The sequence below is a fragment of the Mycteria americana genome, chromosome 2 (assembly GCF_035582795.1).
Source record: "Mycteria americana isolate JAX WOST 10 ecotype Jacksonville Zoo and Gardens chromosome 2, USCA_MyAme_1.0, whole genome shotgun sequence".
Lineage (NCBI taxonomy): Eukaryota > Metazoa > Chordata > Aves > Ciconiiformes > Ciconiidae > Mycteria > Mycteria americana.
The window spans coordinates 143,838,333-143,865,572 of record NC_134366.1 but is presented as its reverse complement, the minus strand read 5'-3'; the positions used below and the strand labels follow the sequence as shown (position 1 = coordinate 143,865,572).

At 42.4% G+C, this 27,240-nt stretch overlaps 1 protein-coding gene across 1 annotated transcript; it reads right to left on the bottom strand.

Annotated features, from left to right (window-relative positions):
* Window positions 1-10,927: 10,927 nt before the first annotated feature.
* On the bottom strand, window positions 10,928-26,611 carry CHMP4C (charged multivesicular body protein 4C). Its single transcript, XM_075494868.1, has 5 exons — window positions 25,982-26,611; window positions 18,505-18,682; window positions 17,443-17,557; window positions 13,947-14,055; window positions 10,928-11,708 (listed from the first exon to the last, which is right to left on the bottom strand). The coding sequence occupies exons 1-5, from the start codon at window positions 26,175-26,177 to the stop codon at window positions 11,644-11,646; spliced, it is 663 nt and encodes a 220-aa protein (XP_075350983.1). The 5' UTR covers window positions 26,178-26,611; the 3' UTR covers window positions 10,928-11,643.
* Window positions 26,612-27,240: the final 629 nt, after the last annotated feature.

Below are 27,240 nucleotides of genomic sequence, written 5' to 3'. Positions count from 1 at the left end.
CCACTGTGACAACCATTAATTACTGTGACTATAATAGTCCCATTGAACCAGCTGAAGGAAGGGAGCAAATTCACTAATTCACAAAACTGCACCTGACACTTGTAGGAGTAGCCTATGCAGTGTGTTTTCCAGTAGGCTACTGTCCTCAACTCTTTGTGATAAGCATCTCTGTTGCTCTGGGGGGTCATAGTTGTGGAGAAGAGGGACAGGGAAAGCTCCTGTTCTAGGTGGTACGTCTGTCTCAAATTGTTTTTACTCTGTGCATCTCATTAGACCACTAAGTAGTTTGATTTTTATCTCTGGGGTTCCTATTCCTTTGTTGAAATGTAGCTATGAAGCAGTAGCAATGGTCCTGCCAGAAATTTGCATGTCTAGTAGAACTGATAACAAATGCAATTTTCTATAGGAAGTTTTATGTGGTTTTGTTTGTGGAGGGTTTTTTCCCATCCTACAGCAGGCTCTAATACACACTGGGGGAGGAATTCAGAAGAGTTATGCTCTGAAGTTGCTGCTGCTGCACTCAGGTTTCTTAAGAAATGTCAGATAACACAAATAAATAGTCCAAGGTCATGAATCACCAAGGAAAGGAAGAATCCTGTAGGAAACACTCCCTTTATGGAATACCAGGTCTAGGGGGTCTTTCTTCCTATCATTCCTTTCTATATTTCAGTTGAGTCTTTGTCCCAGAGATCAGTACATTCAGATTTCTAGACAGACATTCAAAACTAGATATGTACTTTTCCTGTCAAATACAGGGCTTGGTTTAAGGGATGCTAGGGTAACCAAACTATATCCTCACATCCATGTGTCTTTGTTTGAATTTGGAGTACTGATAATGCAGCTGTCTCCAAAAGACGTCTCTCTCATTTGTATTCTGGGTGAGCAGTCAATGTACTGAGCAGTGGAGGTTTGTGTTCTACAGCTTGATTTTTTATCTTCATCACATTTTTAACTCATAGGATCTTAACTTCCTAACTGAAAGAAAAGATGAGAAAGTAGAAAAGGCAGAGGAGGTAAGAGGGGATTGCCTTGTCCATAGTTTATACTTGAGGATTTTTCCCCTTCGGAAGTGAAAATTGGTTCAATCATTTGCAAACCAGAATCACTTCTCCACTAACTTAGTTTCTGTGTTGTGAGTGGTTTAGGTTCTGTGTTATCTTAACCCATTCAGGAACTTCCTCCTAGGGTTTCTTCTTCCCTAGCACTGCCGTTTCTTTGCAATCCCTTGTTGTGCTAACTTTTATCCTAGTCTTGTTTCAGAGGGCAGCCTTTTCTATTTGGTCTTCTCAGGTTGTGCATTGCAAGGAAAACAAACTGACCTAGAGCTTTTGTTAAATGTTTTCAACCTTATCCCAAAGTTTGATTTATCTTTTGTTATCTGATGCAACTCTACAGATTTGGAAGAGTGGAGAGGTGGGAAAATGCAGTCCTTTATTCTAAACAAAAAAAGATTAACATATTCTTTTCTTGTAATAGACATAAATGACAAACTTATGTCATCCCCACTTACGAGTAATAGTGACCATTGGCCATATCTACCCTGCTGCTGCTTTATAGATTATTCTCCAGTTGGATAGCTTGAGTGTAGTGTTATACTGGAATAGAAAATGTTTCTCTCTAAATTTATCCTTGGGTTGATGAATTCAGAACCATTCTGATGGTCATTCCAGAGTCAGGGGAAGGCTGTCACGAGATATGTCTAAGCATAACCCCCGTATGTCACATACAAAGCATCTTTTTTCTTCTGGTGGGCACTTTTTAAAGCTCCAAACTGCAGTTTTGCCCAGCATCATCGAAATAAACTGATACTAGCAGTGAAGGATCCTGTTTAACAAGGGTCAGTCTGAGTTACATTTAGGCTGCCCAGAGGGCAGGATGTGCAAAGACAGGCATTTTTCACTATCATTTAGAGGTAACAGGAAGGCTGAAAGAGCAAGCTATGCAAATGGCCACAGTTACTGAGTCCTCAAATGTAAATCCATGTAGCTGGAGAAATCAGAAAGCCTGATGTGTAGGCCATTTTTACTTAACAGATAATGATAATTTTTAGCATGAATTCTTTCTGCAACGGAACAGCACCTGACGCTAAAATTACAATTCAGGAAAGCTAATGATGTTCTAGCTGAACAGGCAAAGCTTCTCTTTCTCTTTTTATACCTTCAACCTCCAACCGACAGGCAGAAAAGTAGTCTGCAATGCATTTGTCTCGTGTAACCCAGATCCTTACCCTCTGCCTGTCCCTGTTTGTGTGACTTGTGCCTTTTCTGTCTCACCAAGGATATCACAGGGGACCAGCCCAGGCTGGAGTTCTGGTATTGCTTGTAAAGATCCCGCACTGCAAGCAGGGCAGCATGGCTCTCGAGAAAGAGGAACTTGGAAGTGGGAGTGGTAAAACTTGAGTAATACTTCCAGTCCAGTCCTCAAAAGTGCTGTCACTGCTAGCCAGAGCTGAACCCTTCGGCTTCAGGAGACAGGAACAAGCATCATCAGAGAAGAGATCACCCCCCACAGTGCAGAAACCATCAGCGTGAGTCTTGCCTGCCAGTGGCATTGTGGCTCATCTGATTACAGCACTGGCCTAATAAATGGGATTCTGGGCTCAACTCCCAGCGCTGGCTGAGTCTCATCTGTCTTAAGGGAAGTTAGCAGGTTCTGCACAACCCCTTGTTAAGCCTTCAGGAGTAGTACTCTAACCTATGTTTTCATGGTTTTCAACACAATCTTCAGGGAGACCTTTGCCCCTTATACCCCTTTTAAGCTGTTCACGGAGATCTTAAATGCTTGCTGTTTCGTACTCAGCACTCCTGTGACTCAAGGATCATCAAGGTGCTGTGACATCAAGGATCACCAAATAATTAATTTGTCCCCACTTTGTACCCGAGAGATAAGTATTGTATTTCCCTCTGCTTTGCAAATAGGGAAAATGAGGAAGAAAGCAATTATGTGATTCACCCTAATTGCACAGTAAGTCAGTTGGTGTAGTCCTAGTGTTACTGCTGATGCCATAGACTTGTCAGCAGGTTAAAATTGGATGATTCACTGATCCGGTGAGACTCCTGTCTGTGTAATACAGGAACTGTGTCTTGGGATATCTCGACTGGGTTTCAAGTAGGTCTAAATATCCTTGCTCGTGAATTATTAGCTTCTTCTAGATTTTTTAATATCCTTTTCTTCTACCAGTTCAAACTGAAAACACTAGGACATTTGCATTAGTGTGGTAGAGAAACAAGCCTCTGCTCTCTGAACCCCCTGTGGATTAATGCTTTTCATCTAGAAGAAACCACAGCTGCCACAGCTGTTTTATGGAAATGCTGAGGGTGACTACGAAATGCTGCTTGTAAGTTTGTTTGGCAGTTAATGTGGGTTTGTCAAGCACTGCTCATCTGGCAAGTGCCTAATGGGAGAAGGTTGTGCATTGACCTTTCAAGATCTCATTACTGCTTTGCATGTTCAAAACATAAATAAATAGATAGACAGATAAATAAATGTAGTTTAGGAAGCAGTTGCAACATGTGGCAAACCTCCTACAGGATCTCTCCTCTCAAATTTCCTGTGGCTCTTTCCTAGACGTTCTCAGAATTTCTGATAACCGGGTTATGGGGTGGATAGTTTGTGATGTGAAAGGGTCGCCCTTTCCCCCTCGTTCTGTAGTATAAATATGCCTGTTACAGGGGTAAGCAGAGGCATCAGGCAAGAGATCTACCCTATTACGGCAGCTGCTTTGTACATTTAGAGAAAGTCTTGCCCTGAGAAGTTTTTCTTTTGTGTGTGTTGATGTGCAGCAGTAATTTAGAAATCTTACAGCGTAGCCTGTAGGATAATGTAAACCTAACAAAAACATCATGCGATTCCTCTTAGATTTGAGTTGGCCAAGGGGATAATAACTTCTGTGGGAAGAGGCAGATGAGAAAACTGTTTCATTCTATGTAATCTTTTGAAAAAACAGTAAAATCAGCCATTCAGTAAGATGCTGATGTGCCTATAGAGGTGTTATTTCTGCTTACATGTACAAGAAGAGCCCAGATAAGCCAGTTTCTTGTGGAGATCACTGCTTTTTCATCTCACACCAGTCTGATCTCAATCATCCCTACTTAAATAGGCAATTAAAAAACAAGTTGAGAGTGTTGCAAAATTAATGTGCAAAGTAATGTGTTGTGAAGGAGTATTAAACAATGAAAAATTAAGCTCAACCTTGCTGTGAGTTAACCTGAGAAACAGAACATGTGCAAATAATTACTTTTATCTGTCTTTCTTTGCTGTCAGCATGCTGTAGTCAACTACTAGCATCTTCTGTGAGATAGGTGTTTCAGTTCTGAATCTACAAACCACAGAAAGACCAACATCTTTCACTTCTCAAATGATGTGAGTTACACAAGACTCATGATCGTCCAAAGGTCAGAGCACAAGATCTCTTCTCTCAACAAAGAGGCTGCTCTGTTCTGCTCTGGTGAAGCAGCTGTTGGCTCAGATTTCAGTTTATTCAGACAATACGTGCTCTAGACAGATTCTCAGGCTACATAAATTAATGTCTCAACTACTTATCATTTTCCCTCATCATTTTTTTTCTCCTATTGTCTTCTCTGTGAAATAAAACCCTTTGTGTTCAACCACAAGTGTCTGATAAAACATATAGATAAGATCTGTTGTCAGGTTAATGCTATTACAAACCTTTTCCAGAATTTCTTGGTCCATGCAGGAAGATTTTTTTCCTAGCTCAGGCAACTAAATCGATTAGACACATTTTGCTGACAGAGCTTGCAAAGCATTGGGAGCTGAAGGTTTTAACCTGAAAAGTGTGAGGTGGTCTCTGCTACCCATGTTCACCTATTAACTTCTGAAACTTTCATTACAGCCATAGGATGGTCACTAGTAACATAATCCATTTTACTTGTGCATCCATATGCAGTTTCCACTGTATTTGGTTTTGCTGTAGCAGAACTTACCTGAGCCAAAGGCCGCATTTTTCCCCTCCCTGCTCTTGCAAACCAAATTTGGTATCTGCCACCACCACCATTTCTAGCTTGGCCAAGACGCTCTAACAGCCTCCTGTTGCAGAAGATCTGAAGGGCTTTTTCTCCCAAGCTCTTGCTTGTGCCATGTAAAAAGTACATTTGCAAAGCATGGTGAGGGAATCAAAGCATTATCTATATGATTTATTCTCCTTGCTCTTGATATTCTCCTATCACGGCTTTCTCTTTCCAGCCTATTATCTTCCTTCAGGAGGAACATTTTGTAGTGCCTTACTTCAGGTACTCTTACAGTACCTGAAGGAGGATACGTGAGGTGCTCCAGAGTATAGCGATGCTTCTCTTCAAGCGCGGTAAAGCTTTTTCTGGAGAGTTTCTAGAGTTCAGTAAATGACCCTAGTTACACATAGAGATTGCACTAGAACAACTAATGGGGCTACTGAGTTTGCTTCTTAGTGGTCAAAGAGCCCAAACCCAGTTCACTCTACAGCATAGCCAGTCCTGAAAATGGGGCCAATCTGCTGATTGTGTCAGTTCAGACTGAATTTCCTTTGATGAATAAGACCTGTCCTTCTTGGTAAAATTACCTTTAAGATCCCAATCCTCAGTAAATCAAAGTGATTAATTCTAGACTTGAACGTTCTCAACAGCCTCAAAACCAACAGCTGCAATTCCTATAGGCACGTTCCCACCTAACCCAACGTGGCACTGACATTACCACACAACTGCAGACGCGCTCTGAACCCTAGCAAGGGCTGAGGGACACACACTTGACCGAGAAATCCCTCTTCGCAGTTCAGTGTCCTCAATGTGTTGCAATGACATCCAGCTTGCAGCTGGTCACTGCAAAGCACAATTCGCTTAAGTCCCTTCACCATGCCAGGTTGAACTTCTCTTCAAAAATGGGTACTTTTAACTGATTTAATCTTTGAGTCGTAGCTCCAATTTGTCATGGTGTGGGTACTTAAGGAGGAGGCTGGCAAACTTCTGCACAAAGGTCTGCTTCTGAGGTCCTGCTGTCCTGCACGTTTGCAAGTCCAGAGCAGGGAACCAAGCTGGGTACCAAGGTGGCCATGGACAGGGGAAGGTAAGAGAAGAGACAGAGGCAGAAAAGCAGCCGAGAAGGCAGGTTAGTATTTAAAAGAGCATTTTAGCTTTGAAAAAGTGGGGATTTGTGGGGGGAGTGGGGAGGATGGGAGGGTTCCCCCCCAGTTTTTGAGCAGCGCTTCCAAGCAGGCCCTTTTCCCTCCAGCATGAGCAATAAGGAAGACTGAAATCAGGATCTGTGTGAAAATCGCAACCTTCCAAGCCTGTTGGAGTTTCTTGCTGTACGCTGAATCCAGAGCTCCTCCTGGAGGTCCACAGAGTCCAAGCCCTGCCGCTGACAGAGCTCATCCCTGCTGCTTCGCACAAACAGCAGCGCACCAGGCACTTCAACAACCCTATATGCATATAGGCTATATACAATAGGTAGGTACAGGGTAATATAGTAACCCTACATATGCCTATACATAGGCAGTCTAGCTGACTTCAGTTAGTTCAGCAGCTGCACCAAGGTCCCTTTGGTAAGCTGAATCCAATCACAAAAGTAAAGATAATACATCTGAATATATTTACATATTAAATATATCTGAAGACTTAACATTCCTCCTGAAGTGCACGTTTTATTTTTTGAGGAAAGGGTGCTAAACTCGGGGTGGAGGGGGATCCACGTAACTCCTGTCTGAACCCACAAAACACTCCTCATCCAGTAAGACGGTATGTCTTTGAAAGCTGATGTCATACCAATGAGAGGTATCGAGACTCATTACCTACATGAGAAAAGACTGCTAGCTCAGACCAATCAGCCTCCCACCTATTTTATTAAATTTAGCTCACTTACAAATCGCAGATCCTCAATTTAGACAGACGTTGCCATTCAAGTCTAGGAGAATGAGATGCCTACTCTTTGAGAAAGCCAGCTGAGTGGGTACCTACACAGCCCTGCTGCCTTAAAAACAACCTGGGTAACACCGGCTGGTGAGATAGCACAGGGGGTGCAAGGGGGTTGGGTGAGCGGATGCCCAAACTGCTGAAAGGGCGTTTGCCCAAAGCTCATCTTGCTAAAGAGGAGGACAACAATCAACTGTATTAAATAGCAACCAGGGAATTACCAGGAGACTTTGGGGGGGAAGAAGTCAGCTAAGCAGACATACAAGCAAAACACGAGGATGTGTCGTGTGCAGGAGAAGAGGGAGCAGCGCAGCAGAGGGGCTGGTGTGACCCCGCCAGACACAGCCATCCTAGTAATACAAGGATGTTTAGAAATTTCTCGGCACATATTAACATTTCATAACTATATTGTCTAGCTTTATCTGTTGCACTGCAGATATTGATCCCAAGCGTATAGTTCAGCAAAGACCTGTTAATTACATGTTGATAACAAAACAATAAATCACTTAAACCGTGATCAGTCATATGAACAGGGCAGGTTTTCCCTACAATATACATCTGACTGAACAGTGCTGCATTGGTGGGTCTTGCAACTGTCTCTGCAATGGGGACAGATGTGAGAAAATACGACAGCTATGTAAGATTAGACTGGTGATAGTTAGCATTGCTTAATATGTTCAAGTTAGTCCCTGCTGTTAAGTAATTTCTGAGAGTAAAGCTTCCTCCTTATGTTTCTAAAAAATGACACCATAAAATAATTTAGGCTTTACATCATATAAAACAAGATTTTCTCATCAGAAATATTCCCCATACATGCCCATGCTGTTCTTCCACCCCCCTCCCCCCCAACAGCTGTATACATAGCAGGCACGTGTATGTACTGGAACAGTTCCTTGACATTTTGTGATGAAGCCTTTAGGCTTTACAAAGAGGCAAAGATGAGCTGCCCAAGCAATTGAACTCTTTCAAGACCAGATAACGAATGATGGTCTTAAATCACTGCTCCCACACTTTATACATGTGTAAATATACGCGCATGTGTGTGTGTGTACATAAAATGTGAGATACTACACACACACACACACTTACTTTAAGGAGATTCTGATGAGATGCATGAAAAAAATGCATTATTTTATTTGTTTCAATTCATCCTTGCCTATAGTAATTTTTCTTTTTCATGTTTAAAAGACCTGACCATTCTTCCTTTCAGCCTGGAAAGCAAAATACACACATTTCTGAAACAATGACGAGACCTTCAGGGTGTGTGTGTGGGGAAGCTAGGTATTTGGGACATAGTGAAATAAAAGAATCTCTTGCAACCAACTGTTAAGTGTAAAGGAATGCAGCCCAAACACCATAGCGTACGCTGGGGTTTTTTGTTTGTTTGTTTTTAAACCAAATAATCTTTGAAGAATTCTTGAATTCTAACCTGATGTTGAAAGATTCAACAAAAAAATGTTCATCAAAAAATTCATCAAAAAATGTTTCAAAATATCCTCACATCCTCTAAAGAGCACTGTATCCTAATGACAGTGTAAGGAGAGTATTTACAGTTTTGCCTGACAGGAAAATAAATTTAATGCAATCATAACACAAATATGACACCAAAGTATTTATTTACAGCATATATATATTAATTCTTTTTACTTTTTATTAATATATTTTCCCCCTTTTAAAGCTATCCAGATTAAAAATGTCCAAGCCTGTTAAGAGAAGAAACATTCTCAAAATAAATAACAAGAAAGGAAGTCAGCTACAGTACTCCATCTGCTGCCACAGTCCTCTTGTAAAATATGTTCCGGTTAATAGAGAGTACATTTACAATCACACGTTGACACTATTCACTCTCGTCTGCTTACATACTAAACAAACACCATCTTGGCATGAAGAGAGGCATACGTTCAAAAAAGGAAGAGCCATTTGTCCCAGTGTCATCTGAATTTACACAGGAAAGAGCCACCTCCTCAGCTGAATTAAATCCCTAGAACCCCTTTGCTTTTGAAGAAAACCAGTCATCTACTGTCTCCCAAACAAATATGGCAACAAGCACTCCAGTTCTGGAGGCCCATACTGTATTTGGTTTGTGGACACGACTACAGTACTTCTGAGTATAGCTTCACCAACCACACATGTCCTAGCCTGTCAACTGCTATGTGACTCTCCTCCAGAACCACCAGCCACTGCACACAAGCTTTTAGAGAAGCTCACCTGAATGACCACGGTTTTTCTTCACCTTTCAGAAATTTTGTTCCTAAACTACCTGGTCTGAAATCAGTAAGCTGAAGACACCTGAAGATTCCCAGGATCAACACTCAGCCAAAACATTGCTGGAGGACAGCAGTCAGACACTAGCTTGCAAAGGAGAAGGCCTTCCCCTACGATTTCTTCTCCCCTGCAGGGTGTTCACATGGAAAGTTCTTGCACAAAAACAGCAGGTCCACAGTTTCCAAAGCAGACTGAAATCACTTTAGTTTCAAACTAGAAGCTTAGAGACCTGTTTTTGTTAGGTTGTAGAGCGCTTTAAATATGCTAAGTGCTACGTAAGTGCCAAGTATTGGAAAACTACTAATTCGACCAAGAACAGATGCTGGAAGCCAGCTTTTCCAAGCTAAGCACAAGACTATGTTGGCACGGCCTCACATTTAGAAATACCAGATGTGTCCACAAGCACACGGCCAGCTTTGCATGGTGATAGTGTACGCTAATACTTTCTGTACCCAAATCAGAGACTTGCATAGACTGCATACCTTGAAAACAGGATTCCAGCCAAAAGGATTAGTAAATGGATTCTAAATAACTCCGAATATTTATCATTTTATTAAATATACCTGCTTTCAGCTGGCATCTCATCCTGAATTTCAGCAAGCATTAAAACTGAGTAACATTTTGTTAGTGTTTGGTTTCCTACTGAGAGTTCAAAATGTGTATTTAAATTTAAGGCAGGTCTTTAATTTTTTTGTTTTTAAAACAAAAATTGAATAGTTCCAGGTTTTCTCCACTCTCAACAAAAAGGCACAATTTTCCTGGTACCTCCAAACTTGGGACAGAATTAACACGCTTAATTTTTTCCAGTAGGAAATTTATCCAAAGTGAAGTGGCAAGGCTTGATTCTCCTTTCATATGGATGCAAACCAAAAGCAATTCCACTACAGAGCATGAAAGAGTCCTGAAAAATTGAATCTCTCCACAGGGTTTGTAAATTTTGGGTTTCATCCATGGAACTCAACTTGAAAGGTTCTAAGCATGCCAGCACACCGTGTCCAGAAACACACGTTAGCTTATGCTTAACCTAAAATCCAGTAAGCTGAAGCCTATTATAGCCTATTGAAGCTAAACACCCAGCAAATCACAGGCTAAAGCCCACAGGAGAAGGGGTCAGTCTTCTGTTGCTATAGATCTGCAGAAACCAAGTCTCCCACTATTCCCCAAGTGGTTCAATCATCCGTAAATTTAAATTAATTGGAAAACAAGAAACCTACATCAACGTGACTCTGCTTCCCACATTCCTAGGAACTCCACAGTGTTTTAGTATTTCCTTGTGATTGACAGCAGGCTACTAGCATAAAGCCTAAGTCTTATTTAATAAAATTTGTAAGTACAAAGCAGCCTATTTAATTTTTGTTTTGCATTTGAACAGTCATTTCTCTGTATATGTAGTAGTTTAGCACTCAGAGTGGCATTTGCTCCTTAAGCTAAAAAGCTGTCAATTGGACAATAACATGTCAACTTTACAAGTAATTCAGAATCAGCTCTTAACCTGGGTTCGAAGGCATTTCAAATACAACACGCTGGTATTATTTCCGTTCAGAAACTGAGTAAGTGTAAAGAACTAAATGCTCAGAAATTAAAATTATTTTGAAATTGTATAATTATAAAAATGTTTTACTAATTCCTTTGAGGATGGGTATTATCATACAAAGTAAAGACTCACCCTAGAAAGACACAGTGGAGGAGAAGAACACAGGAAGGTCAAATCTATTCTGGATTTTTTGACAGGGTTAGTGGAAATCAGTTTTGTTTGGCAGGGAGGCAGGGATCTATAAGAACTTGGACATTTCATTTTCCCCAATCACTGTAAAACTGTTCTTTAACTAAGCTGGAAATAGTTCAAAATACGATTCAAGCTGACCTACAGAAGTGCATGGGATATTCTGGGCAAAGTTTAAAACAAAATTAAAAAAACCCCATCCCACTTCAAAAAACCTAGTCTCCTCTTAATATCTAGGACACCGGAAGTTGCTCCAGACAAACTGTTTAAATCTCCATGCCCAAGTGAATGGCTGTTAGCTCTTGGGCTCAAAGGAACTTGCAAGTCAGGACATGTATAAAACTGTTTTGCTAATATTCAAATAGTCTGAACCAAATAACCCTCTAGGATAGCGCCTTGATGACTTATTGAACTTTTTCATTTCAACAATGAATCCAGCTGTGTGCATAAGTGAAGCACACAGGTTTTACAAACCAGCAAGATATAGTAAGACATTACCTAATAAAAACTGAAACTAATAACAAAACAAATCTCTGGCCAAGGCTGAAAAAAACTTCGATGCTTGGAGGTTTTGGCAACTATTGCATTTTTTTGTTTGTTGTTTTTAAACTAGTTTTGTAATATGGCAGTAACACTATGCTTAGCAAGACTGGCCATAAAAAAACCAGTCTGTATGAAATGCAACCACACTAAATCAGTACAGTTATAAAACAGCATTACAGTTCTCATGTTCAGTGTTATAAAAAGACCATGCTCTTATGAAGCCCAGGCAGCCAGCTTCTTCATTTCATCTTCATCCTCCGCTCTCTTCCTGGTCGATGCTGCAGAGAAAGAGAGATTAACAATAACCATCAACTAATGTAACAGTCATAACCATTTTATTTGTTAGCATGAGGACTTGCATAGTGCTTTTCAGTCTGAAGATCTCAGATCAATTTACTGAGTAGCAAGCTAAACATAGGTAATACAGTAAGGAAGCTGATAAGATGCAACTATTTTGCCCCACCATTCTCTCACATATAACCCTGAGGTTAACAATATAGGTCTGATGTAACTCCTACTGAAAGACTCCCGCAGAAAATACTTTTAATCTCTAAAAGCTGTCACAGAGAGCAAGCGTCCATAAGAATACTGCCAGTTCTCTCACTGCCACTTGAGCAAGCACAAGTGACCTACCCCTGGCCGGTTGTGGATCCTGCTACCTTTCCAAATAGTGCTGAAGGGTTCTGCATGTGCAGGTCCAGTTTCCAAATGGACTCACCCCTTTTTAATGAGAGGTGTCATTTACTAAAAGGCAGAAAGAAATTCCTGAACTTACTTTGTTCAGGTGACATCAGTTAACTGCTGTGTTCATAGCAACAGCAATCCCCAGCTCTCTACCAGGTCTCACACACACCTTCTCTCCCTTTTTTTTACCCAAATCTGCTATCACACAACTTTCGCATTCGCTGAACTAAAACCTCACCCAAATAGTCTTCATTCACTGACCTACAAACTGGATGCCCTACAGCCCAGGTTCAACTTCAGGCTGTCTCCACCTGTGGGCTGTGCACGTCAGGATTTGCATTCCTCCAAACACCAGTGGAACACTGTTACTGGGTGCAATACCCTGTGCGGATGTTTACAGCAGCCAGTTGGCTCCCACCTGCGGCACCGTATGGCTGGGAGCCACCATCCTGAGAGGGGCTGCAACTACCACCTTCAGGGACTAAAGGTGGGAGAAGGACATGAGAGACCAGGGGTCCAGTCCCTACTCTGCAAGTGCCACTGGCTCACTGTGTGACTGGGGAAGGTCACTATGCCTTGCTCCATCTCAGTTTCCTCATCTCCAAAATCAGGAGGGTAACATGCATCTCCAGTTAGAAGCATTATAGAACCATTAACTGTTCTTATTTTGCTATTGCTGTGTAATGGTAAGCATCGAATTTCAGAAAAGATAAGCTGGTTTTGCAAGGCCTTAAAGTATACAATTGTAACCAGCTGATTTTGCTTGAAGCAGCCATATAGACAGATGAAGTAGCAAATTAAGATAGTAAGAAGCACATGGAGATGGCCTGGCTTTAATGAAAACATTAGCTGGCACAGCTGGATCTGGAAGAGGATGTATGAACAAGCCACAAATGCCCAGACTGCAATTTGCACTGGGTTTTCCTAAATTCTTTTTTTTTTTTTAAGTGGGTGTTCTGCAATTGACTTCAGTAGATGAGACCACAACCCCAGTTTGAACATTTTAAACTGCTTCTCAGGATTTAAGTGCTGTCTGCCAAAGCACACATAAGAGTCTCTGAGCTGAGCTGGTCTAGGTAACCTGTTCTGCAGCAGAATGCACCATAAACAACCTGTGTCACGTGTGTGCTGTCCTTACCATCAAATATTTATACTCTTTTACTAACATCAGTACACAGCAAGTCTTTCAGCTGATAGAGGACAACAGGGACACGGTGAAAGGTGTAGTAAAAGTTGACTGTCTCTAGCTTAATTCAAAATGAACAGGGCAGAACTACAGAAAAATAAGATTACTGCATAATACCAGGAATAAGTCTGTTCTGTAGAAAGAAAGCAAAGGAATGACAGTATTTCTTTAAATGTGTACTTCCTGCTGCCTCCTTCATTTCTAATTAAAATACCAGTGGCAAATATCAAACCACTACCCTACAAAGCTGGATCCTTGTGACACAAATATTTTGAATCTACGTCAGACTCTAATTAAAAAAGACTAAGGATTTAATTGCCAATAATAAAAAAAAAAAGAAGTCTTCCCATTCCTCAGTGATCTCACCAAATTTCAGTAGGAGACGCATCAGTATATGTGCAAGGTCAAGTTCCCTGAGTTTGTCTCCCCAAATCTACACATAATTTGGTCCTAAATGCTTTCACACAGCAAACCAGAATTCCACTCTGCTTTTTCTGACAGATACAAAAATAGGAAAAGGAATCTGTAATACTCTAAAAGTTAAAACGGAGTTAAATATATATATATATGAACTCTCTCTTCCACTCCTCCTTCTCACAGCATGGCTTAATCATGAGAAATGTAAAACGGCAAGCAGGCAGTTTACCAGGGCGAGAAGGCAGCGATGTGGATGGAACGCTTGGCAACCTGACATCTCTCATTCCCTTGTTCAATTCTTCTTGCTCCAGTTCTTCTAGTTCTGCCATCAACTCATCCTAAATTCAAGGAAAACATTATTTACAAATTCATTGTCCTGACAGTGGTCTCAGGCAAGGGCACATTTAACCACCATGAAGCAAAGCACTACTGAAAAAAAAGTTTACACCTGAAAACAAATATCAAAAACCAGCATATCACAAGTATAATTTTTACTAGATGTGGGCGATAACAATAAATTGAAAGTTGAAAGAAGGACAACGGAAGTTAGAAATAGGACAAGGAATAAAATTAGAAAGAAAACTGATGGCAGTGTAATACTTGTCAGAAGAGCAAACACAAAAAAAAAAAAAAAGGTCCCTCTGCTGTCCTCAGGTTTATTCCAAATCTAAAGCCTGTACTCTTTAACAGATTCTAATTTTAATGTGCGATTTCTCCCATTTTAAAAAGCAAACAGCTTCCACTGGTTCTAAGGTAGACTGCCATTAAACATTTTGCTTCAGCCCTATCACACAAGTCCAGGATTATATATGATTTCAAAGCAGCACTGGAATCACAGCTGTCTTCCTGGGTCCTGTTACTCACTCTTGAAGCACACAACACTCTTGGGCTTTTAGCTGCCGAAGCTGATTTGGACAGATGATCTAATCCACTTGAATAATACTAAAAATAAAAAGGCTAGACACTTTTTTAAAAAGCCAAAGACTTATTCCTTGGCTGGAGTTTCCCAAAGAAAGGAAGCCAAACATTACATATTTGTAGAGAAATGGACCTTTGCCACATTGATAAACTGCTTTAAAAAGAAACAATGGGCAAAAGTGGCTGGGGAAAAAGTGGCTGTAGCAAAGTGAGATCTACTAGGTATTGAAATGGGCTTTGCCTACCCATTTATACCTTGCTTATCACCAACATGGAAGTTAAAATGATAATTACATAGTCACCACAGGCCTTCTTAGATTACTTTCTCATGTTTTTATATTTTAAGGTCAAAAAAAAGGTTACAGTTTGCCTACTTGACCTAGTTCACAGTGCAAATCCTAGGACTTCATCTAAAAATTTCAGCATCAGGTCTACATCTGATAATGTTCAATTCACAGCTGATCTCTCAAGGAAATGTGCAAGTTGAGGCCCCATGTCTAACTTAGGCATTTAGCTGAGGTGCAAATGTGTCTGTACTTAAGTGCTTCAGTCAGTGCTGTGAATACAAGCTTCTTAAAGTTAGTATCGAAGTTGTTGTGAAGTCAGTGGAAACAGGTATTTCTGAAGACCTTTAGATCGTCATCTAACCCTCTCCCACACCAAATTAGTCCTTACCAACCTCTGCTGAACAAGTAAACAATCAAGAGGCAGTGTCAGCCACGATAGGCTCTCTTTAAAAGAAAAAAAAAAAGAAAGGAAAGGGGTAAAGGACAGGGATAAAGGTCAGGATTATCATGACCCCTACACCTTTAACATAATAATGTAATGGCTAGAACATTTGCTCTTGAAGTGGGAGACTCAAATTTTTAAGTTCTTCTCATCCTCAAGCATGGATTTAACTTCTATTTCCCACAACTCAGGAACTGCTCTACAACTAGGCTGTGGAGTATTGCAATAGCTATAACAAACGCCCTTTCTCCTCTCGAACCCAGGCCAAAAAGAGAGCAGAGGGAAGATTATCAGGTAAACTCTCAGGTTTCAAGCTTTGTCCACTGGAATGTGTGTATTTCGCATGTGATTATAAGAAACAGGCCTCTAGGCAAGGATCACCCCTCCCAGTGAGCATCCTACTCAGGTAGGACAGAGCTTTTTTGCATTCTTCATGACATACACTATGTCAACCCAGGGAGAAAGAGCCCTTATGTTTTTGTGTCTATCTGGAGCAGCAGAAATTACATGTTTCCATGATCTCCTTGCACATATGTGAAGAGGAAATCCAAGTGTGTGGTCAAAATATCCTTCAAAAAAAAAAATTAAATATCCTCCAACACAAATCACCTCATAACCCAGCAATTAAGTCATTGATTCTAGCACTCTTAAGCTGAAGTGGCCTGCAAACCAGGTTTCCCAGTTACTGGACAAGTGCTGTAAGTAATAGGCTCCTATGCAAAGGCAGGTGCTGGTACAATGAATGATGCCTCGTGTGACAGTGGCTTATTTTCCCAGAACAGGAAACATGCCCATCAACTTAGACTAGTATCTCTTACCAACAACATGCTTACTAAGTCTAGACTCCTGAAAGTTAAGCACTGACAAAAAGTAAGTGACACTGTATAGCTGTTTGGGATGGCAGAATGTTTTTCAGTTGTTTGAAGCCCAGTTTATACAAGCCAAATCCCATTCCTTGTGCCAGTATTGATTAAATGTTTCTTGAAAAATCTGTTTACATTCAAAGTGGAAAAATAGGAAAGCAGATAATGGGAACAAAATACAAAGAATCATTACAATTTTCAACAAATTATAACTGTTGAATGAAACCTCCCCTCCCCCCCCCCCCAATCAAGCAAATATGATATAGCATATGTATTTTTCTTTGTTGTCCATTTGGGCATGTAGGAATAAATTAGTTGGGGAGAGAGAATTGTTTGACTCTTTAGGGCATTCTTCAAACGATCCCTAGTGCTTAGTCATTTAAAAACATAGTTAAAAACCAAAACCAAACTGATTGTGATACTGATCCTGATCCCCGGCTCTGCATTCCACAGATTGCAAGAATTTTGAGTATACTTGACCCCTGAGTCTTCAGCCATGGTTGGATCAGAAATAAGTGATGTCCTGCTTAGATATACAAAATCAAGTCCAGGGACACTGGATGAAAGCTACTGCAACAAATTTTCAGAAGGTCCTAAGTGCCTTGTGGGGGCACTCAGAAGAAAAGAGCTCAAGGAGGAAACCTTATAACCTCCAACAGGAATTACTTCTACCTAATGGATCTACTTCTGTAGAAAATCTGGGAAACAGGGAAAGGACCTGCATCTCCAAGCACCAAAAACGACCTTAAAAAACTGGTCCAAATATTCAGAATCGTGAACAACAGCCTGTTCATGGCATAGGAACATGGACTTAGTAAAGCGGATGTCTATTTGGAGCACAAAAAATTATATGTTTCAGTGTCCACTTGGAGCAGTACAAATTACACGTTTTAGTGACCTCCTCCTTCCATGGTACAAATGAGAATAACAACTACAAGAGTGCAGTTAAAATCACCTTTCTTAACATTTATATATAAACAAAAATATTTTTATATTGTACATGTATACATTTTAATTATTATATTTTATATATATTATTGATTTTATTGAATTTATATATAAAAAATTATACAAATGTCCTAGATAGGGTAAGCTAGAACCAAGGAATTTCACATCCACACCTTTTGAGAAACAAACCGCTGGAACAAGCCACCGCACAACAAAATAACTACGGAGTCATTTAACAGCTAAAACTCACAGGCCTGAAGCACTAACCTCATCGAACTCATCACCAAAGGCAGCTCGGTTTGAGATAGCATCTGAAATTTCCTGGGCAACATCTTGCTGTTCAGTGATATCTTGCATCAAATCATCAATTTTGTTCAAGTCCCTGGTAAGATAACATGGAAACATTTTTTTAAAGATGTATCATTCAAATCCTACAGAAGAGACCCAAAAAAACTTGAACAGACCCTATTTTCTTTTTATGCCCATGGCTGTATAAACACCGGAACTCACAGGGAATAATCTCCCTCACCTACACCTTAATGTTTCTTGGCAAGCTTCTGTGTGTTTTAGCCAGTCCAATTTCTTCCACTTTGGGATTATAATAAAAGTCAAACTGCAGCAGTCTGTGTCTCTCTCCCTCTCTATGCTTCTCATACCTCTGCCAGCCAGCAGTCACATCGCCTGGGCAGATCCGATCTCCTTCCCGAGGTCAGCATCTTTACAGATGGATCTTTTTTGATGTTAAGCTTTCACCAGAACTGGGGGGAACTTAACAGGACTATACCCCATTTAAAAGCTTCCCCTTATTGTTAACTTCATTATTGTTTCAGTTCCTGTTTACTTCTCCCAGAACAACCTTTCTGATTTAACTCTGTTTATTCAGGCAGGAAAACGTCTCATGAAACAATATAGGACATATAAAATACTGCACGGCCAAAAAAATTACCCTCTCTTTTATTCAGGTCTAATTAGTACTTTGAATCACACAGTCCAGCTTATGGACTTTGAGGAAAAGAGTCTACTTAGTTTCTTCAACTAAGTTTTCTTCTGGAAAAAACAAGGGCAGAGGCCAGTCTCTACTGTCAAGGCAGACTTAAAAAAAACAGGTACCACACAGATCTCTACTTAAGTGGACCTCCTTCTAGACTTGCTGTTAAGAAAAGATATTTTTCTGTATATAACACTACAGCACCAACAGCATTCCTGACATTAAATGCCTGAACCAAAAATGAAGTCAAAATTGGCTGAGTTGATGTAATAGTCTGTAGTGACGAAATAGTTTGAAAGTGGTTAGTAAGCTCAACTTGAAAGCTATCAGAAAGCACTTACATATTTTCATGTACTTTTTTCATAGCTTGTGCAGCATAACCCATGTTCTTCAGCACTTCTGTATTGGTGTGGGAGTTTTCCAATGCCTCTCTCTGGAACTCAATGGTCGAAAGTGTCCCATCAATTTGACTCAACTGTTTCTCATATCTCTTTTTTCTCTTCAGTGCTTGTAAGGCAGCTGGAATGGGAAGAGGCAAAGTGCACTGTGTATTTTCATAGCAAAATGCAAGGACAAGTAGTCCAGCACCAAGCTGACCTGCAGAATTTATAATTCTCACCCTCCTACCCTCCTACCTTACTAGTAGGGAGACAAACTTTGACCACACCAGATCAGCAGCCTGTTTATCACCAACATGCTGCTTCATGAACATGCTGGGAAGCCTCTTATAGATTAACTCCTTTTAGCACCACAGGGAAGAGCAGCTTCTTCCTCCACTGCGGGAGATCTGGAACTCCATCCTGTGCACACAGGCAAAGCAGGGAAGATGGGGAGGAAAAACATCAGAGAGGAGTCAGACAGGAGGAAACAGGGGAAAGAAAGAAAAGAAGAGGTTGCAAAACATAAGTAAAAACTAAGGAAGACAGTGTAAGAAGATCTGTCATGATAACCACACCTCCACCAATGCTGCCTTCTAAACTTGGTCTCAGCAGCAGAAACCGTCAAGTGCAACAGAAAGCCCAAATGGCCTAACCAAGCAGGTAGGTAAGATCAGAGGAGCGCTCACATTTCTCTGGGTTTCAGCTGCATCTGTTTCTTACAATCACTTAGGAGCGTGATCTTTAAACCTTAGAACTTGAAAACATATAGAACTTTGTAGACATGGCCACAGTCAAATCCAGCTACTCCCCATTATCTTTGTAAATCATTGAGATTAGTCTTTTGTATTTGCTAGGTTATGAGCAGCATACTTTGCCCAGAGTAAATCATTACCAGAATAAATTCACGTGACAAGCAGGAGGAGAAAAGGGGTTTCTCTCAGCCTCTGGGTGTGGAACACACACAATCTTGCCACAAGCATTTCCTGACCGCTGTCCTTTCCAAACTACACATGTGCCAGGCAAGGAAAAAACCAAGCAAAACCAAAAGAGACTGAGATAACCCATTGCTTTTTCAACGCTGTTAATACCTGTGTCCTTTCCCTTGTCTCTCACATTTAATTTTTAAATCAGGTTCAGAGCCAGCAAGCAACTGCAGCCCCCCACACTCAGACAACCGACAGCAGCCATTACTGTTGCTGTCCTATTCAAATAATTGCCCACACATAGTAACACTGAACCTTGACACTGGGGTACACAACTTTTCAAATGAAGTTAGAATCCCTCCCAGGAGGGAGCATAGATTTATAGTGTGTAACAACACACTAAAAAATTTAGTGCTTTGTTGATAAATGCCTGTATCAACATGGTCGCAACTGCTCATCATTAGCAGCACAAGGACAAGGACTCACACAGGCTAAGATACACAATGCTTTCTACCACCTGCAGTAAAACGTTTCAGGACAGCAAACCACAATCACAACAGATTAATCACAATATTCAAATTCAAGATTTTCCCAGGTTTTGGGGGATTGTCTGAAGATCATGCATATTCTGAAAAAGATGCATGAACCCGAGATGACGTCATGCACATGGCAAACGTGAGAACTGTAAAATTCTCACTGGCAATTCCAAAATACATCAGTTTGACTTAATGCCAAACAATCTTTTTACCTACATACTATTTCCCTACTTATTTATGCTTATTATTGGTAGCATTAGGACATTAGCCACTCCCTTCCTCTGCTTCAGTTGAATCAAAATTTGATCCTGGATTCTTAGCTTAGGAAGCCAGAGATTCCAGGTAAGTTCAACGGTCGGAAATTGTGCATAACACCGGCTGTGTCAGAGAAGACTCTAAAGCCCTGTGGACTGAGGAGCACTAAATGGCTGATGCAGAAAGGCTTCAGCTGGAGTAAGTAGCTACCACAGGGAAATACTTCCAGTGTTTTTCAGAAATGGGACTCTATAATGGTGCTGCTGTTATTGGCTGCTCAGAGAGAAAATGGATTTCCTCAGTTACACACAAAGCAGTTTCCAAAATCCTGAAGGTTCCTGTATTAAGATTTAATTAAACCACACCCAAACTAAGAAACCACAGAAGCAGCTAGACTCTGTGTGACTTCACCTATTCATAAACAGCTTTTCTGAATTACTGTAGCGCAACATATCTTTATTAATTCTCTTTAGTTTTACCAGTGACTTATAGAACAAAGCACTTCATAAGAAATCAATTCATACTCTTGCCTTATCAACCAAGGCATAATTCCCACACCACACTACATTATTTCTCATTTATATTAAATTAATGCCCTTCATTGCACTGTGTTTTGTAATAGTAGTTCCTATAGCTAAGATACAAGAAATTACTGTTATTTGAAATCTGTTTTTCTGTGTTTTACAGATTATCATGAACCTTAAGTGCTTTTTTTACTGTGCACACAAGCATTTTAAAATTTGTGTGCAACTCTTACAAGAAGATTGAAATGCTTCACAGAAATGCTACTGCATTATAACAACCAAACTGAAGACGAACATATCTATCAAAAATAAAGAAATTGAGAAGAGAACATAAACTTACTTCACCGAAGGTCTAAGAATGGCACTGAAAAAGGGTGTTGCCCATTCCAAAGATTTCAAAGAAGGAACACAGCCCAGGGAGGAAGAGTCTAAGCAGGAGTAGAGTCTGAGGAAGCAAGTGTAGTTAATACCAATTCAACCATGAAGAGGTGGAGGTCTTCTCCAGGAAAAAAGCAATCTCATACACTGTTTCTGTTGTGCTCCAAAGAAGCAGATTCAACTCCTGCATTTCATAATGAAGTGGTTAGCAGTTGGCTGGCCTCTGGCACGTTTCCTGTGCTCCGAGTCCAGCAAGCAGTACGCAGCTCATAGATTAGGAACGACTGCTTTTAATCTGAGTTTTTATTTTATTTTCAAGATAAGTGGCTGGAAAAACAGCAGACTATTATGTCGGTTTAAGTATGCTATTAAAGAACTACTGTTACTAACATACAGAACAACACATTTCCAGTATCACTACTATGCTGATACTTTATTAAGGAAGCAGAAATGGCCAACTGGGCAATAGTAATCCTGGCCACACTGTATATCCAGGTTTCTAAAGGAAAGGACAAAACTAGTGACATGGAAAGAGCTGTGGCACCCTCCTCATGGTTTCATGACAGATCAGAATGAAGAGAGTATGGTGGTAAAACACCTTTACCTGTCAAGCCCACCACCTACACCCATCAGTACAGAAATTACCAATCTCATCTTCTGAAGCAGAAATAAAAGCATTGTCTAGTAATCCTTAAAATTCCCAGGGGGAAACTGGTGAAGAAGGAAAAGAGTGTTTCTTCAGATGATGTAACACCACTGTGACAATACTGGATCTCATGCTTGGATACAGTTCACAAACCTCCACTTCAGTCCTGCAAGGGACCAATGGATACAACTTCTGATTTCCCTTACACGAGGGACAACCAAAAGAAATGCTGCTGAGACCATAATAATCATACGACCTTACTTGCTCATTATCAGCATTCATAATCTTTAAAACCTTGTGGGAGGAGCCACATACAGTTACAACTGAGGCACTAATTCAAGAACAATAATGCACTTGACTTGTTATAACCATTCCAGTTCATGGCAAGACACTTGAAACGTGATCATGAAGATCAGTGAACAATAGCTGTAACTCACAGAACAAAGACACACTGAGGGCTTCCTCATGTCTCCCTGCCAGAAACCCTCAGACCCAACCTGTCATACACCCTGCCATAGGCATGACGGCCCCGTTCATGTTAACACACAACTACCACATCATTGTTGGGTTTCAACAGCCTTCTGCTTACAACTAACTCATTGAAAAGGAATGCTACACAGCTACATAAGCCCTGCCCAAATGTACCACACAACATATTTAGCAGCATCTACTTGTAAAAGCCTACCTATAGGAAGCTATTCCAGCTTCCTATATAGGTTTTGTCCTCAGTAGTACTATGTGGCTCTTTATGATTAAGATTTAATCCTATTCTTGCTGACTTCTTTTAACTTAATTCTTTTCATTTAGCCATTTTTTAGGATCTGTGAAAGATTCCAGGCTGAAACAACACTCATTCAACGTGTGTGTTATTTTCACAGGCACAGGCGCACTTCAGAAAACACATTTCCTTTTAAACAGAGTTCTCAAATATTCAGTATCACTTTCTGTCCTTTAAAGTTTCCTGTATGACCTTCAAAATATTGAAGATGAAAGGCCAGTGTGCAGATGGACTTGGCAGCTGTGCACTGGCTGAAATTGTGATACTCAAAAAAGTACAGCAAGAGATATCAAAAAAAAATCATGAGTTTGTATCTGGAATGGGGAGAGATTAAGAGGCAGTGCTAACTGTGAAAAGAAATATTGCTTATCATGATACAACCTCTGCAGGAGGAATTCCAACACATATCGCTGCTTTGAAAACCCTCAAGTGGTCCAGCTACAGTGAGATATTACTGGGGAATGCTGGAAATGTATCACCCCAAAAGTGTAGCTAATTTCAGATTAGGTACAGGAACTGCAGAGATACTCACTTCACAAAGGAGAAGCCAAAAATATTTAAGTGATGTTTCACATCTATTTACATAGCTAACGTGTTACGGCTTTTAAATCAAGTTAAGCCTAGTGATGTCACATGAACCCATTCAAGAATCATCTGAACTCATGAAAAATTGCTGGTGCTTGAATCTGCTCTCTCTTGTGTCAGTATAACTGACTCGGACTCACGCGCCTAAATATCAAACGAGATCATGCTAATTTGGTGCATTTTCTATACCTAGATACATCTTGCTCCAGTCTCGGACACTCCCATTTTAGTTTCCACAGGCTTCTCCACAAATGCAATTAAGAAAAAACAACATTAAAAATTACCTATGAGGTTCCTTTGAAACATTCACTTTAACTAGGCAACATAGATTAAAACTTTTATTCTCTCATTTGTGTGTATGTTTATATAATGCTACAATAGATGCTGGTTAGCACAGATTTCCTCTGAACCATATAGTACAGTATACCAGGTAATATGCTGTTATATGTAAATAAACAGCAATTAATCTGTAAAGCAACTGATATATCAAATGAAGGGGTATTCTTGGGGATTTAAGTTCACTCACTAGACTGTTAAATTCAAGCACTTTCGCACAGCAAGGTTAGCTTCTCTTGTTTCTACTCTGACTGTAGTTACACTATCCCATTTTGGCTTTAGAGCCATTTTTGGCTTGAAAAAATTCCCACTCTGTACTTCTTGCCCTACTCCTGTCTCTCTACTGTCCTTAACTGTAGGTTACTGAGCAAACAACAAGATAAAAAGGAGTTATTTTTAACCCCAATCAGCTCAACAATCCAGTTTGCAGCACGACTCCACAAATAATGGCATAGATAAAACTAGGGAAATTGCATACTGAGCATACCAGTGGAAACAAACATCTGGCAGAAAAGCTGCATATGTCAAATGCTGCCCACCTGAAGCATAAAGACATAGTTTGACGAACACCTGGACCAGCATCAACCAGCTGAGTTAAAGGAGAAGCAGATCTACCTTCTCCCAACAAAAAGTACTCATTCCAGCCCGTGCACCACCCTCTCCTTCGCAGGTGCCTGAGCACCTGTGCAGCTGTGGAGTCAACTGGGTAAGTGGAACTTAACCTACCTTGGGTAAGAAAAAAACCCAGCCAAAAAACCCCACGACATCTTACAGCTGCATCCAGCTTTCTGAAACACACCCTTCAGGGAGCTCTGCCAAGGAAAGGAAGTGAGCAGCACGGGGGCAGGAGCAAGGCAGGAAGCATTGCTTCTTCCTGCAATCATGCCAGCTTAAAGTCCAGCCTTGGGATGAAGTTCCACAGCAGCGTGTCTGGATCTAAACAGGAATTGCTACAGTCACAGGAGCAGGCCTGTTTTCTTGCATCAGCCCCATCGCTCGGGCAATTGCACAGTGAACCAGTCCCAGGAGCTATCTGGTCACTTTGTCCCACAGCAAATTAGTTTTCAGCTGAATCACCTTCCTGAACTAGCTCACTGCGCCAGCACGCAGGTGCCAGTACCTGCACAAGGGGACAAGACAGACACTCCAACTGAAGCCAGGGGAGTAGAAAGTTTAGGACTGGGACAACCCTGACAGCCCCCCTGCTGCAGAGCAGCAGGCTCAGTTACGCTGCTGAACTGGCTTTACTCCCTCCAACTGTTTGTGCCTTCAAATCTGTCCCATCTTGACCGATGCTTTTAAACCCTTTCTAAATAAATGCTTCTTGCTAATGATTATTAAATGCTAAAGTATTACAAAGACATTAAAGGGCTAACCAAAACACCTTTAACATGCTACTCCTCAAAAGTTCTAAGTTACATGGCATTAACTTTTTAAATCATCCAGCAATAGAAAGAGCAGATGAAAGAGCTACTTTCTCGTTATATCACAAACCTTTGATTCGAAATGTTTTGCTTCTGTTTTGAAGTATTTAAAGAAAAATAAAGCTCAGAGTAGACAAACAGGACTCCAGGTGACTTTAGGAAGTAATTAACTTGTTTCTCAAAGGTCTGCATATCCCTAAGACATTGGCTACCATCATTTGCTTCCCAGAGAAGACAACATCAGTATAAGCAGGATCCAGACCTTATTATCCCTTAGTATCCTCTCCTTTGCAGCTAACAGCAGCCCAGACCCGTAGTCACTAATGTTGTGAACTATCACTCATTTTTTAGTGATATCATGGACTTCCTACGTGATTTGAGGCAAATCATTGAATCATTTTGTTCCTCAGTTGCCAGCAGTACATTCTCCAACCCTCTCAGTGGGGATAATGTGAATTCATCCATGAATATGCAGGAGATCCTCACGTGCTTCAGCTCCTCTGCTATCTGCACAACCAATGCTCAACACCCAAGCTGTGATCCCCTTCCCACGTTGAACAGTACTTTGCAGCGCCATTTATCCAACCACTGCTTGCACCACTGCTTCGACTGTGGTGCAAGGCATGAACAAAAGTATCGTGCAGGGAACAACAGACAATTAATTAAGAATAAAGCACCCTGTTATCAACCCACCATAATGAACCCGCAATGCATTAAATACTAATAGATGCCGAAGACCCAAAGCCACCATCGTGTCCCAGTGTGCACGCACCGTGGTGACGCTTGCTCAGAGTCACAGCCGAATCACGACACACACTGCATACCTGCGGAGCCAACAGGCCCGACCCGGCAACAGCCCCTGCGAGAGCCCCAGTCCCCCCTCTTCTTAACAGAGCCCCGTACCTACCGGCGTTTGAACCCTGGGATTTAAAGCCTCGCAAGCACCCGAGCTGCCGCCGCCGGCCCCGGCAGGCCGCGCCCGGGCTTCCCCGGCGGCGGGCGGAGGGCAGCGGGGCGCGGCCCGGCCCCGGCCGCCGAGAGGCGAGCACCCACCTCGCTTGTTCTTGGTGCCGTGCTGCCGAGCTGCCGCCAGCTCCCGCTCGATCCTCATCTCCAGGTACTCCTGCTTCTTGCTGAGCATCTCCTCCGTCTCCCGCAGCCGGGCCAGCGCCTCCTGCGGCGAGGGCCCCCCGCGGCCCTTGGAGGCGGCCGAGCCGCCCCCCTTGAAGAACTTGGAAATCTTGCTCATCGCGGCGGCGGCCCCGGCTCAGCACCCGCCGACGGAAGGGTCTGGCCGGCCCGACCCGGCCCGCAAAAGCCTCCCCGCCCGACACCCGCCGTGACGGCACTTCCTGGCCCCGCGGGCGGCGGCACCGCACCTGGCGGCGGGGCGGGCCCGGCCGGGCCCCGGGCTGCCCGCCCAGGGGCGGCTCTGGGGAGGCCGAGCGGCCGCTGCCCGCCGCAAGCCTCACGCGTGCCCCCCGCCAGCGCCGGGGAGAGCGGCGGGAGGTGTAGGCGAGCTCGGGGGGACAGCCCGCAGGGGTCCCCGGGAGGGAGAGGGCAGAGCCCCGGGCGGGGCGAAGGGCGGCCGAGGAGGGGCCGGGCAGGAGCGTCGGCCGTGCCCGCGCTGCGGGGGCGGCTGCTTAGTTTGTGCTTCGCCCCGTTTTCTTCCAGTCTCGTACCGCAAGAAGGTGTATTTTGGGAGGGCTGCAGGCTGTAACAGCGCTGGCCAGGGCAGAACACCCCGCGCCCGCCGAGCGACGAGCGGGTGACACCGACTCCTCGTAAGCACGGCGTGCAGAGTCGGGGGTGGCACAGACCCAGCCGTTAGTCACGGTCTTCAGCGCGCTGCCGGAGGACAGTCGGGCGCAGGAACGCGCGCGGGTTAGGGCCGAGAGAGTAAACGCTAACTTCTTAAGAAATGTGGCGTTTAAAAGTATAGGTGCATCGCTAAGGAAACCGCAGCGGCGCTCATAAATTACAAGAGTGCAAGAGGCACCTCGGAAGGCTGTGTTCCCCTTCCCCCTGCCTCTGGAAACAGGCCCTGTTCGGAGGGCTGGCGCAAATAACGACAAAAATAAGACGTTTTCTCCCCGATGACAGCAGCCTGATGCACGAACAGCACCAGCGCCGCGGCCCTGGCCGGACTGGAAGCCCGGGGCGCTGCTAACGCCGGCACGGCTCGTCAGCGCAGGTCTCCCGTAGCCCGGCGGGGCAACCAGCCCCGCCGGGCCCCAGCAGCTCCCCACCTGCCGCCCCGGCCCGGCCCCGCGCCTCAGCGCCCAGCCGCCACCCACCTCAGGCCCCGCCCG

What these genes read in the sequence shown, in the direction of transcription:
- CHMP4C (XM_075494868.1), bottom strand. Translation starts at nt 26,177, where the DNA reads ATGAGCAAGATTTCCAAGTTCTTCAAGGGGGGCGGCTCGGCCGCCTCC. An exon ending in CGGCACCAAGAACAAGCGAG is followed by an intron (nt 18,683 to 25,981) that starts GTGGGTGCTCGC and finishes TTCCCATTCCAG; the next exon opens with CTGCCTTACAAGCACTGAAG. An exon ending in ATCGCTGCCTTCTCGCCCTG is followed by an intron (nt 11,709 to 13,946) that starts GTAAACTGCCTG and finishes CTTTCTCTGCAG; the next exon opens with CATCGACCAGGAAGAGAGCG.